Source organism: Taurulus bubalis (assembly GCF_910589615.1).
Source record: "Taurulus bubalis genome assembly, chromosome: 14".
Classification (NCBI taxonomy): Eukaryota; Metazoa; Chordata; class Actinopteri; order Perciformes; family Cottidae; genus Taurulus; species Taurulus bubalis.
In genome coordinates, this window is record NC_136602.1 from 15,057,097 (window position 1) to 15,072,348 (window position 15,252).

A 15,252-nucleotide genomic window follows, 5' to 3' on the forward strand; every position below is an offset into this window, starting at 1 on the left:
ATTTTCACTGAACTGTAAACCAAGTAGGGCTGCAGCCCGTTTCATAAGCATCTTCCGAGATAAAGTACTTCTGAACTAAGCTGTAGCCAGTACTTTTCTAAATACTGCAGGACCACAACCTTTCCACCAGCAGCAGCATAACCAGGGCCAGGGTACTGCCGTAGTGACATTGTATGCAAAGGATAAAATTAGACTGAATTCTCTGCAGGTTCAAGGTGAATAAAATGTGATGTTATTCCCTGGTGAGGGTTTTCATTTTTGTGTTCTTCACAAGGTGCCTACACATTTATCTTTCCAGTGACTCTTTCTTTGCATATTTTCTTTAATCCCCCTGCTGATACGAGTGCTCATGTCCCAGAGGCTCCTCAAGCCTCCTCTGTGGGCATCAATCTTACTGTATACAACTTCAGGGCCTGCTTCTTCCTCAACTCATTTTCCACCAGATATTGAGTTTTCATGAGTGGTGCAAATGCAAACTACTATATGTTTAAAAACACACCCATCTGTTACCATTATATTATTATTATGTCATATATATATATATATATATATACATATATATATATATATATATATATATATATATATATATATATATATATATATATATAGCACTCTATTAGCACTATATATTAGGAATCTCCTAATATGTGACAAATTTGGTTTAGGTCATGCATGTTTTAACACAGTGGTTCTCAAATCAGGGTACGTGTGCCCCTGGGGGTACGTGAAGTAACTCCAGGGGGTACGTGAGATTAAAATAATCTAAATAAAAATGTGCATCCATTCAAAAATCCTTTGAAAATAGTTATTTAATAAATATTCAATGAAATATAAGTGTAAGTTCATAAACTGAATTGTATTTATTCTATATTAAATCAGACACTGATGGCACAGCGCTGTCTGTGTATTACATCATTTTTTTCAACCAAACATGCTTTGTGCTGGTTAGGGGGTACTTGGCTGAACAAATATTTCACACGGGGTACATAACTGAAAGAAAGGTTGAGAACCGCTGTTCTAATGGAACAAACATTTTTCTTTTCTTTTTTGTGCTGGCATTTCTACCACTGATATCTCAAAGACCCTTATTATGACAGTGATTATAAACGGCAAATATCTAATATACATGAAGACACATCATTGTGTCACGGTCTAATTAAATTGTCCAACAAGGGTAATGATTGCATATATTATCCAAATTAAACCTTAAAAATTGATATTACTACCAACAAGATCACAAAAACAATGAACACCTTATAGCAAATGGAAAATGCCCTGTAAAGATGATAATACCTCGCATCAAAGGCCCAGGAGATCGTGCAAAGGAGAGTCAAATCAAAAGAAAATCTTATTTGAAACGTCCCATGAGTTTGGCTCATTATTCTGTGCGCATAGACTTTGGCCTATGAGGGCAGCCGGCACTGGAGCAGCCACTAACTTCCAGTTGATTAATGAGGCAACTGCAGCAGGGAGGTAGAGGAAGCACAAGCTCCACAGAACTCCCAAGAAGCTGATGGGACAGCAGGACACCATGACTGTGCTAAGGCACCCGGTGGTGTCTGCTTACTTGAGAGAGCAGCGGCAATTAAAGCAAATTAGATAAAAGCTGAAAAGGCAGAGGGTGCATGCGACTCACCAATTTACTTCTGATGTGAATTATATGAATTATCCATTTAACGTTAGAAGAGGGTACACATTTCTTTACCATCCCACCTGTTTGGTTTGGTTTGAGAACATTTTCCTTTTAAATCAGTTACTTATTGGAATCTATTCTTTCTCAGCTATATGCTAGCTCATCATCGATAGCTTGTTTGAAAACATCTTTATAGTAGTTTTTTCCAATAAACCGGTGCTGAAGCTAAGACAATTATGTGACATGTGTGTACTTTTTAATGCGATGGGCACATGTTCTAGGATGTAAATGAAGGAAAAATATGTTTAACGTTCATATGAGATTACTTTGACATTCTATCTGGTAATTCAATGTTGCTTTGATGATAAACAATATGAATTCCTTGTTGAATATACAGCATGTCCTTTATGTAAGTGTTAACCTCCAGCATTCAATTAAGTCTAAATCCTGCAATTACAACATACAAGAGTAAGAGGGCAAAGCGCTATTGTTCCCTTTCAAATAGATTCAGAGAATTTTCATTTAATCTTCTGTTGTAGGTGTTAAATACATTAAGAGTTGCTCTCTGAGGCGTCTGATACTGCCCTTCACCCCCTGTACTGTACTTTCTTCTGTATATGACTGAAAAATGGATGCCCGCATTGGCAATAACCTTGAAACCACTTCCCCTCCAAAAAATAATAAGCTGAAAGCATGGGTGGACTCGAAAAGGCAAAGCTGTGACACTTCAAGAAAGCTGCCAGGACAAATTGTGCTCCAAACAAAACAATGAATCAATGTGAGGAGCCACCTGGAGTTGTTACTCCAGAAAGTTCAATGCAGGCTAGTTTTTACAGCAGACAATGATATTCAGGGCAACCAAAGGAATTTCCAGGACTTGTAACCCACTTGTGTTTGAAACGCATTAACTTAACATAGCATTTGAGGCTCATTACCTAAATCATGGCTGATAAACAAGCTCACCGGATCACGATTGCCACCCAACACTTGCATCAGAGCCTCAAGCTAAATTGTCTAAATCACATGGCGAGGCACACAATTTGGCTGCTAATGGAAAATACGCTACATTTGTGTGAGATAATATTTTGGAAATTATTCATATGAGGAGGCTTGAGTATAATTTAGTCTTTAGAAATGAGAAAGCATAGAAATCTAATATTGAACACTTACATACGTCTTCTTAGACCAGGCTACATTAAATGATGAAACTGGAACTCAGATATTCTCCATCACTCGCCTCTTTCAAAACAGCACTTTTATTTAAATGTGCATTTAGCCTGTGATACTAGTTTTTTATTTTGTTTCTCACTATTTTCATCTTTCTTGTTTAGTTGTTGCTTCTATTGTTTACCATGTAAAGTGCCTTAAGTATCTTTTTAAAGCGCTATACAAAAATTATTATTATTATAAAAAATATATTAATGTTGTTGCTTTTTAGCCAAGCCATACTTTTTGTTTAGGCTCACGGATAGCGACCAATATCAAAGTTCTGCTTGTATATGCTCAGCAGAAACAATACATAATAAATTACATTTTAATTGATTGCTGTAAACCTTTGTTTTACCAACTGTGGCATGCTCAGTTAGCCAGCAGTTCAGCACTGGCTTTTTACTACCACATGCCACTGGTCGTAACGTATAGTGAGGTACTTGATTTGAGGTGGTGGCTGCTTCATATATTATGATGACACATATAACATTATAGGATCAAGTTTAAAGCCCATGAGGAAATGCTGATCTTTAAAAGATATATATGTTACGCTTTTCAGTTTTCAGCTTTGACCTTTTCCACAGATAGTTGCCCCTTCGAGGCAAATGACATGGTTGTGCAAATGAAACTGAGATGCAGCAAAATCTCGCCGACTGCCTTTTGGATCATGAAAAACTGATTGTCTGTCGATGATTCGCCTTGCAGGGATCAAAGCTGTACAATTATGTTCAAATATTGTGTTTTCATTGTCAAAGTCAGATGATCCATTTATAGTAAACAAACAACCAGGGTGAAAAGGAGCTGCTTACCAGAGAATCCTGTGTCACAGATGCATTTGAAGGAGGCAGGCGACCCTTGAACACACGTCCCATTTTCACAAATTCTGTCACAGTTTTCTTTTCCAACAACTTCCGAGCAGTTAACACCTAAACCAAACGGCAGGTCAGGACACAGATAAAAGAAAATGGCTGGGTTATGAAATGTGTGAACATGTACAAAACTATTGCTGATGCTATTTGACTTTCTCATTGAAAAACTGAGAATTGTATTAGAGCTATTGATAATACTGCTGCTGCAGAGTACACAATGGCAGTAAAGACCTTCAGAAAGAAGTTGTTTCAATTCAATTATATTCTATTAATTATGTTTGCATTAGATGCAAGTGTTTTGGTTCATGCCAAACAACAGCATTAGATTTAAGTTATTTTTATATTATTTCAATTTCTCTCAACTAATTTGAGAGTGAAATTCTGACAAATGCATCAACCAGATTACACACAAAATACAAATGATGTAGTTTCTTCAGGGAGATAGAGTTCTTAATGTAGAACTCAGCACATTCAATACATTATTTTTAAAGCAATTTGAATGCAAAAGATTGGTAAACATTTGTTTTGGATCTATTTCAAAGAAGTAAAGAGAGCTCAACAATTGGGAACAGTGGATGTGGCTTTAAGATGCACCGGTCAAAAGGCTACCTGGAAAAACTACAGGATTGACCGGTGACCAGCCAATGAGTCTCATATATCCTGTCAAATGCATCATTTTTAATTTGTCAATATGGTTTTACACTGCACACACAGTAGCACAAACAGTAAAATCACAGCCTCACACATAGGGCTGCAACTAGCGATTATTTTAATAATCGATTAATCTGTTGATTTTTTTTTTCAAATAATTGATTTATCTGATTTTTATTCAAAAAACAGAACTGACAGTGCAAATTCACAGTGCAAAACATCTTCAGAAAGTGCACAAACAGGTTGCTCCCTGAACATCCCTGAGCTGTTAATTAAAAAAGTTAAATAAAATGGACTAACAGAAAAAACATGCACATGTATGCTTTACATCTGCCAAATATATAGGCATGTGAGCCCTTTTTATTGTAATTGATCTCCTTGGAGCAGAGGCTGCATTTAGCATACCCTGCTGAAATACTGGGACAGTGGGAAGCTGTACTGACTCCTTTCACGTCTGTTTTGACCTCCAGCTTCGGGCCAAGCTCCACTTCATCTCAGCCCTGCATCAAGCATACATATAGAGTGTCCTCTTCCTTAAACTATTTCATTCTGAAAAATTAACCACATCATCTTATCAATATCTGGGCCTCTCATGACCACGACATCACGTTGTTGGCTAAACCCAACTACGTGATTTGCTTCATTCTACTTTGAGTAAAAAACAAACAAACCTGCAGCCAGATCCGCCGGTGCGCCGGTTTAACGTTAACGAGTGACTGCATGAACTGAACCAGACCGGGGGGTTACGGCATGTTTCACCACGTTACGTTTTTTTTCAAGCAAGACTGAACTGTAACGGAACATAAAGTAACTTTAACGACATTACACAACCCAAAAACGTTAGCTAACGTGATAGCAAGCTGACTAGCTTCCATTAAAAACAAGTTTGAGGGAAATGAAGACTCTGTAGACATCTTAACGCTGATTGGCCAAGACTCGACACGTCACATCAAAGATGTTTTATTGCGAAGATCACAACCTCAGCTTTTCTCCGTGTCTCAGTCCAATCTCAGAAACGCTGGCAGGCCAGTTGCTCTGCTGCGCTCTTTTTTTTCTCTCCACGATTTATTGAGTGATGTAATAATCACGCGACACAACGAATCGATAATGAAATTTGTTGCCAATTATTTTGATAATCGATTTTTATCGATTCGTTGTTGCAGATCTACTCACACACAAGACATAAAGCTGCAATTTCTAACACCTCCAGGTCCAAAATAAGTTAATAATGAACAACCTTGAAAACCTTTAGAACAACTTTGAGATTTGTTTGAGTGAGAGAAAGTTCTGTAACTTTAAGATATTCAATAGTCAGTGTATTATTCTGAACATGCAATTCAATTTCAGTTTCCCATGAAAGAAAAGTGCCATCAATGTTTGTGTATGCTTTCAAATATAGTTCTTAGAAAGACAGAACATCTGCGTAAAAATTGGAATCAGCAGGTTAGGAAAAAAACAATTTGACAAGAAAATTGCAATCAGTGCATATCTACTTGTTCCCTTACCTGTAAAGTGTGGAGGACACAGACATTTATATGTTCTGAGGTTGGGATCTGTGGATCCATTGCTCAAGCAGACTCCTTGGTTTCCACAAGGGTTATCCAAACAGCCATCAGCCTTTTCACAAAACCTCCCGGAGTAGTGGTTGTGGCATTGACAGTGGTATGCATCGTCCCGCAGGCCAGTTTGACAAACGCCGCTCCCCGAACAAAGTCGCAGCAGAGGAGAACCCTGACACAGTTGCGTTTTAACAGACACATTGAGCCGTAAGCCGAACTTGCACAGCTGCGTGTCTCCGTCATGCTGAGCTATGAAGTAATGACGACCTGGGACGAGCAACTTAGCCTCAACCTGCTCACTTCCATTTAGATTGTGGGGGGGAAGAAACTGTTCTTGTATCTGTCCATTTGTTGAACAGCTCTCGAAGCTGTCTTTTGAAACATTGAGGAGTCTGATGCCATAAGACTTCAGTGTTTCATCGGCAGACATCAACAGTTTGTCTCCATGTTGCAGCTGCAGTGGGCATATCTGTGGGAAGTTGATCGGGTTCCCAGTTGACTCTTCTCCCACTTGAGAATCCCAACATTCAGAAACGCTCCGACAGAGGTTTCCTACGAGAGTCCAATTAATTTGCAGTGTGTGTTGCTCAGGGTGCCATTCAAGTGAAGCTTGTCTGTTGCAAACTGTTTGGCAGTGGATCAGATGGACAGCCACAAAGATGGCAAACAAGTGAAACAATGATGCCTCCATGTTTCCCTTTCTTGCTATTTAAAAAAATAAATCTGGGACTCAATTTATGTCGTCTGGAGAATGAATGAGGAAAATGCGTATGATACTTCATGAGCTGTCGTTTCATGTACTCCAAGAAGTCCACACGATTAGTAATGACCTGAGGAAAAGAAAGATCGTGATTAATGATTTGCAAAAGGAAGTTGATTCTTGTTCTACAAAACAGATAAGTTATTTCTACAGCTCAAAACTTGATGAACAAGAGTCATATTCCTTCCTCACCCGTTAAGTTGCAGTTTACATCCATGTCAGTCAAAAAATGTCATCACTTCATTATCTTATCTTATTAGACTTAGACCTATTCGAATTGTTAAATCCTCATTCTACCACCTTCACAGTATTGCTAAGATACGGCCCTCTCTCCCACGTCTTGTTGCTGAAACATTGATCCACACCTTCATTATTGCAACTTACTCCGTTACAGCTTCAGCGCCAACTCCATCAACAGTTGATGTTGCCGATGAAGAGGCATAAAAACATGACCACCTGCAATCATGAATACTTCGTTTCACTGTAACAAATAGACTTTAGTGAGTCTAGCAGAGCTGCCATAATCATATGCAGTGCTGCTGACCACCAAGTGTGTCACAGCAGCCTCGGTCTCCCTGAGGTTTCTACAGAGAGTGACAATGTCAGATAAAATATTCTCTCCTCCCTGCCGGTGCCTGATACCTCAATGTCATGCAGTGAGATGAGTTAAAGCAGACAGCATTGTCTTTTTCCCTCAGGCCCTTTTCATCCATGCGCAAGAGATAAAACAACAAAGTAGAGACGCCTCACTGCAAGAGAAAAACTGCTCCTTGATCAGCTCACATGCTTTGATATGAATAACGGCATGGTGATAAGTAATAAAACGCTGAATATGGAACAACAATATCAATAAAGGAGGAGTGATAAAGTGAATGAGATTGCAAGTATTGTCATGAGGGCTGTGCGGGCACCCATTCAACCTCATTTACATGAGATGAGGTTGAATATTGTGTCTCCCAAGCTGACAGATGATTTCTGAAGAAAAAAATTATGAAATTCAAATAACGAGGACAATACATGTAACTGGTTTATGTATGTAGTTTTTTTAAAGATATTCATTATTAGCAGCAATGGAGGAATAAATAGCATAGTAGTTTATTATTATCTATTTTTGGTTTAACCTTTATTTAAAGCTGCTCTTATCGATATTGTTGTATTACCAATAAATAAAGTATTTAAGTCGAATGTAAAATGACTCCCTTGTAATAACAAACCTATACAGAGAATCATCCCTTCAAGTCTACAGAGCTATAGAGACTACTGGAGATATCAGGAGGCTAGTTTCTAGCCTGACTGACTTGTTTACTTGTACTACAAGATAATTAGCAAAGAAGAACATAACACAACTGTGGTACAGGTGGTTGTGTTATAGTTACATGATCCTACTCAGGCGGCAACCTCCGATTCTGCTGAGTGAAGCCGATACGAAAATGTCTTAAAACTTTAATTTTCTCTACTGACCGGGGGGGGGGGGATGTCTGATTGTATAGATGTCTATACATGATTTATTCCCTTAGTAAAGATTATAAACATGAGTTTATGGTCTCAATCACTAGTTTCAAGTATTCTTCAAAACAGAAAATGATGGTCCCTTTTAGAGTCAAATAGAAACAGAAAACGTACAGAAAGAATGAATGAATGAAAAAATACATTTAAAAAAAAATCAAGGTCGGGAAAATGTTTTATTTTGAAAAATTACCGGATACATCCGTCTGTGCGGATATCACGTAACCTCTTGACATGTGTCAAGAGGTTACGTGATATGTTACCCCAAAAACGCCAAAGATGGCCAAAAAAGCTCTGAAACCCTGCCTCCATTTCCAACATCCTGTCTTTGTGATTCGGGTTATAAGTTAAGGAGTAGACTGGACATAAAGGTTTAAGTTAAGGAGTATATTGGACATAAACAACACACTTTGGGTGTCGTTGTCTCCCATCACCCCGAGATGGGACCGGCTCGACGCAGAGAAATAGGCTCAGGCCTCCAACTAATTCGATGTAATGGTGAGTTGTACTTGTATGCACGTTATAAGGGTCTTCAGGCCGGTCGTATCATTTTATTACGTCATATTTATTGCCCACACCGTGAAGGCCGGTCCGTGAAAATATTTTCTGACACAAAATCAGTCCGTGGCACAAAAAAGGTTGGGGACCGCTGAAATAGACCATAAAGGGGAACTTGCTTTAGGGTGGGCTTACTGTGATCGACAGGTCAAGTCCGCTACAAGAGTTGTATCCGACGTCTCTACCTCACTCCTACGCATTCCAAGTATGGTATATCCATTCATCTTGCAAAAAAAACACGACATGGCAAACGCCGTATTCCAAGATTGGACCACAAAATCACGAGGCTTCAACAGCAGTCCACAAACCAATGGGTGGCGTCAGCATGACTATGTCCACTTCATTATATACACTATATGATCCTACTCTGTTTTCCACACCTCGGTAATGTTAGACAATGCTAACACATGTAATTTAATACATGCATGTCAAATGTTCACAGCGTGTTGCTCGGCAAAGGGCAAAACAATTACTTTACTCTAACAATTACAAGTTCAACCTGGAAAAAAATTTGCATAAGACAAACACCTGATTCTAATATGACACCAAACAATAACTGCTATAAGAGTTTCTGCATCAGCGTGTAGAACTGTTGTAGCAGTGCTGTTGACTGAAATCAGTTGCTTATTACCAGTATTGAGATTCTGACTGATAGCCTACTACAGATGGATATTGGATTCATATAGTAGCTGTCACAATTCAATAATACACGGCATAATAATATATATATATTATACAACAATGCACTTATTTTCACTTCATCTACCAAACACAACAAGACCTTGGCCACCACGACAGAAATCCTGTCTCACCAAGATCTGTAATCCAAAATTAGAGCGCAGAGACAGCTGGCATAAAAAGAGCATCTTATATCACAAAGCATGTGACATCGAACTGGCAACGTCCACAAGCAGCATGAGGAATGGATCGATGCTAGAATAAACGCTGCAGAAAGGTAAGAATATTCAGGAGGAAATACTGACATTTTTTTGTCCCCAATTTCTACATATGCAGCAGGAAGCAAAGCACATGCAGGGCCTAGTGGTTTAAATTATGTTCAATTTGATCTCGGCAACCTCTAATACAATTTGGTGTAGTACAATCCAACGTGAGATATTTAGAGGCTGTTTCGACAGTTTGCATGATAAATACAATTTAGACCCTAAAGCGCATTCATCCTTCTTCATTGTGCAGGGGTTAAAATTAATTTAATCTGAGTTACATTCAATCGTAATTTATACCATTACAGCAATCTATACTGTTGTCCTCCAGATAGTTAAACAGACCAAAAGATTTTCTGGGATATAAAGACGCCTTAAAGGTATTGATCCGTCAGGATTAAACTGCGGGCCAAACACTGGAGTGGTTCAAGTAATAAGGGCCGTGGGGTCAGAAGCAAGGTCATGTATGTGGGGGGTCAACTAATTGTCTCACACAGCCTACTGCTCTCATTATAGCTCAGTTCCATCCACATTTTAGGATGCCAATCACGCAGGTGTACAGAGGGCAATGGATCAAGGGAGCTGTGTAAATCCCTGCTTGACTGATGACTGAGAGAGACATCGAAAAGGACACAACAAATTATCACATCAAACTGGTACGCCTATATGTCACCCTGTCATACGACAAACTGACTACAACTGGCGAAACGCTCGGTGCATTCATCGAATTAAGCAGTCAACAGGAAAGTAAACTGCATATCCTTTGATAATAGATCAGTTGTTTATGTTTGATAAAGGGGTTTAGTGTCTTAAATGTGAATATTTGCTAGTTTTCTTAGTCTTTCCTTTTTCGGATAAAACAGGCGCTGGAATAACTCACCTTAGGTCCTGGGAATGTGTGATGGCTTTTTTTTTAACTATATATGACTAAACAATCCATCAATTAATCATGAAAAAGAGCCACAGAATAATCAATTAGATTATTCATTAGCTGCAGCTGTGCCGGCTACAATCCATTAAAAAAAAGCACGAGACAGGTCATTCATAACAAAGCTCACAGAATACAGTTTGATCATGAACTAGGCCACATCTGAAAACGCTTGTTAACTCGCCATCTAATGAGAAAAATGTGATTTTCTTTTTTCAACACAAGTAGCAAAGTTTGGCTCATTAAGCCGTCGGCGCCATGCAGACGCTGATGAAGATGCTGGCTAGTGAGTGAGGCGCAACTGCTAGTTACAGTATAATGACACTTATGCGAGATTGAGGACTCGCAGGTGGAAGTTGAGGCAAGCATTGTTGAGATAAATAGTCCACGCCTTCTTGTGTATGGTAATTTCTCATTATGATTTCCTTGATTCAGAACTTCTCAGGCACCGACAGCTGCAGTCACTGAATGTGTGTGTTTGCTATTGTGCTCCATTGTGAGTGCACTTTTGTTTGTCTGCTCAGGGACAGAAGATAACTTATTGGAAGGTTATATTTGTATTGTTAAATAAAGTTGAATAAAGCAATACAATTTTAATACATTTAATCGTAAGCCAGCCACAATGTTGAAAGCTGCTGTTCTTCTGTCATATATTCCTCAGGAACATCAACAACAACAAAATCTCTTCACCTCAAAGAAGCTGCTGAAATGATTGAAACAGAAGGTGAGAGCAAATATCTCTGCAGTTATCACTGCAGATGAGGCCAACAGACTTTATGACGGCCATTACGGAATGAGTCCATGGTCTTTCTTTTAAATGTCACAAATAATTTGGCAGAGAAGTGACATCGTTTCTCCCCATCGTGGCAATTCAATCTAAAAGCCCAGACCTTACCTTGTGACAAACAATCTTTTGGAAAGTTCATTCACCTGAAAGTCTGAAAGTAAAAACACAGGCTTTAAATCAACTGGCACAGAACTAATTTCTCTGTCCACTCACTGTTAAACAGTCTATTTCATTCGGACAACCGTGGGGTGATGGATTTGTTATTTGTCCCATTTCTGAGGGGTTAAAGCAGAAAAAGGTCAACCGCCATCAACATTAAGTGGGTCGGAATCCAGAAGTGTTTCCGAACACATTTACAAATCATAACCACTTCAGCTCGGAGATTTGTGATCATGCATTATCATTAGTTGATCGGGTGAAACATAATAAATCTAATATCCTGCCACTAAGCTTCCATTGATGTCAGTGCGGAGCCACTGGAGGACTGATACGCCAAACACCAGCAGGCTGCTGGCCACAGCCGTTGTCGACGGATCACTGGTACTCCCTGGGAAGCGATCTGCATCACCGCTAATCGGTTATAACACTGATGAGCACCCGGACCCTGCTAACCTGAAAACCAACCCCACATCAATTTTCTCACTCTAAATGCTCAGTAATTGAAGCCAATGGGAGAAAAAAACGATTTTAACTGAAATTTCAGGACAGTTTTGTGAAACGCTAACATTCATTTACTGGCTAATAGCAAAAGAAAATGTACATCTTTCGGAATCGTATCTCAGAATGGTTAAAGCATGGACAGCTAAAGTTAACATGTGTTTCTTCGCCTATACATAAACACTTTTGTTTGTTTTTGTTGTTCTCCATTACCCCAAGGCGCATTTCAAAGTGCAACTGTAGGATGTTTCCAAGGCAGTAATACCTCAAAGAAGTTATAACCATGGGTTAAATTAGGCCAGAGCCAGCAGCAGCACAGCTTCACCAGCGTGACTTCACCTCTATGAATTGCTCATTTTTGTTTGAGGCCATACCTTCATCAGTCACTAGCCCCCCTGTAGTATAGACGGCAGTGTTTCCTGTTTATTTGGTGCTCTGGAGGAGAACCTCAATAAAGCAAGGTTGTGTTTGTAACACTTGTGCTGCACTTCTGGGAATTGAGGTATATACTATTTCAGTCACACAGCGCCTTAAGAGCCCTGCATAGAAGAAATACTGCAGGTCTATGACGCAGCATGGCCGCGTAACCATTATCCAGCGGTAGGTTATGTGGTGCATCTGCACACCAGAAAATTGCTTCATGAATTTTCTCAATGTAGTTTTGTACAAAGGATGAATTAAAAGTTTCATTCAATGTTCACCAACACTGAACAAGCTGCTCCTTGGTGGTAACAGGTGCTGTTGCTTGAGTTAAAAAAAGAGTTCAGCTCACTTCAATCAGGCAAACACGTCCTCCTCACCAAACCCCCCTTACTCTTTCACGGAAAGCTCTAGTGCACTTGTTCGTAAAATAATCAGCCCCCCTTTTGTTAAGATTTGTTTTTGCTTTAATATGTACTGAACCTCAACCCAAATGGAGAAAACCAGATTGACACCTGCTAAATCTGATGTTATAAATGTGTGTATAAAGGGAGAATATAATAATGAAATAATGTCATGAGATTGCCCTCTGAACATATCCCACAGCACTGATGATAAAAGATCAAGATGACTTTACATTTTGTTCCACCACAAGACAGAAGAAAAACATCTAGCATAAAAGGGCTATGGTATGACACAGATATATTGGTTCATGTCATGGAGTAAAAATATAGAGGTACAGTATCTGGAAGCCCTGAAGTCGGTGGTGATTACCTCTACCAAGGCGGTTACGTTTGTTTGATATTTAGGAAATCTCCAAACCCTGTAATCATATTTTAAATCATACTTAATTACAGTGCATAGATTACAAATGTCTTGGAATTTGGAATCATCAAAAAGTTGGAGACATTAGCGATGTGTGCGTTCTTGTTTCACCTGATTTCATTTTCAAAATATTGCATCTACACCCAACAGGAATAAACTAACTAAATACAGAATGCAAATGTTTTTTTTCTTCTTCTCTAAATAAGTAGGTCATGTCTCACAGTTGAGCGCCATTAGCATCATGGGTCTTGTCATGTACATTTACAGTCTAGTGTTGCGTTTGGATCCCCTTTGGCAGTAAACTATAGGAGGAGGCCGTCTCATTCAGTCAGGCTCTCATATGTCCACTTCATCCGTTATATATGCTTGTATTGTTATGCTATTTGTGTTAATGCCATGTGGTCCAGACTACTCAGTAAAACCTTTACAGCAGACCAGATTCCAAAAGGCCTGAGCAGGTAAGTCTGGCCGCCGTGTAAGAGAGTGCACCTGACTGACACTTCTCACACATTGAGAAGATGATGCGGGCCTCGAAACGGGCCTGCATCCGAGGGTCTGCACCAAACAACAGATTAGCTCTACACTCAGCCCACGCGTCCGTCTGGACCCCATCCTGCGAGGCCCGGGATTTACTATAGACGGGTAATCGGACTGGTGCGCGAACGCAGCAAACATTGACCATCTGCCGCCCGCGTGCAGCACGTGTCCGCTGCCTGACAACTAACTACACTGGAAGGTGACGTCGTGTGCGCCGGTAGGATGCATGCTCACCGTCAAGTTGAAAAGGTGGTCCGCCCTGGGACAGCGACTTGAAACATCGTGTCTCTCTCTCTCTCTCTCTCGCTCTCTCTCTCTCTCTCTCTCTCTCTCTCTCTCTCTCTCTCGGGGATATGACAGCTGAGCTGGTCTAAGCGCGAGCAGGAGGAAACATGTTGCTGAGGTAATGTGATCAGACGCGGAGGCTGAAGGCGTGCCTGTCTGTAAAGGCGATGGTCCTCAGGGGAGGGGGTGGGGATACAGCCTGCCTGATTGATTATTTAATTAGGCCTAACTTAATATTCATTAGACCAGCCAATATTGTATGAAAAAAAACTGAAGCTCTCTCAGTGAACTAAAGTGGTGTAGCCTATATATTACCTGAGGGGTAAACTAGACTGACTGGACTGTTCTTGTGACTTTGATTGGACCGTCGGAGATCTGGAAACACTAAAAGAAGACCCAAAAACCAAAACATTTCACCCGTTTATTCAATGAATTGATCATTTTTGATGAAACTGTAGGATAATAAATGTTATGGTTGAACTGGGTCAAAGGAAACAGTTTTACATGGTGGGAAATTAGCACCGTCTTTATCGTTTAATTTTCTTAAATTGAATACGCTCTGCTTTAAATTGAATACGCTCTACTTTATTCATCCCCTTCGGGATGAATAAAGTATATATCTATCTATCTTAATGCTGCTTTGTGGATTAGACAGAAGTGAGAAGTACACGTAAAAATTACATTTTATTGTTTTACGTGGGGTTGTGTGAGTATAACTTCCTTGTATAGATGAGCAATCAGCATAAAAATGTAAAGTCTATAATTCTACAAACTAAAGAAGTTGGTGTTAAAATTACTGGCCGACGTATTTAGTTACCTTCGGACAGGCCAGCTGTTTCCCCCCTTTTAGTCAAAGCTAAGCTAACCGTCTAATAGCTGTAGCTTCTAATCATACATGAGAGTGGTTTTGACCTTTTCATCTGTACACTCAGCAAGAACGCCATATCTTTCCCCACATGGAATGCCCCCTTTAAATATTGCTTTCTGACCCAAACCGCGTCTATTCACAGTTCACTTCTTAGTTACGTCCTCCAGCTACACGGGCAGAGAGTCATTCCGCAGTGGTATTGTATTCATATCATAATGTTTATTTACCATGGGAGTGTTTTGACAGCATGTGCATG

The 15,252-nt window shown here is 39.6% G+C and overlaps 1 protein-coding gene across 1 annotated transcript in view; it reads right to left on the reverse strand.

Moving 5' to 3' along the window:
* The window catches only part of eys (eyes shut homolog), a gene marked incomplete at both ends in the record, with an annotated part of 160,841 nt that extends 154,226 nt beyond the window's left edge, over nt 1-6,615 (reverse strand). The window contains 2 exons of the mRNA XM_079229546.1: nt 3,655-3,771; nt 5,871-6,615. Coding sequence (XP_079085672.1) covers nt 3,655-3,771; nt 5,871-6,615 — 862 coding nt within the window. The remainder of the gene's footprint in view (nt 1-3,654; nt 3,772-5,870) is intronic.
* Nucleotides 6,616-15,252: the final 8,637 nt, after the last annotated feature.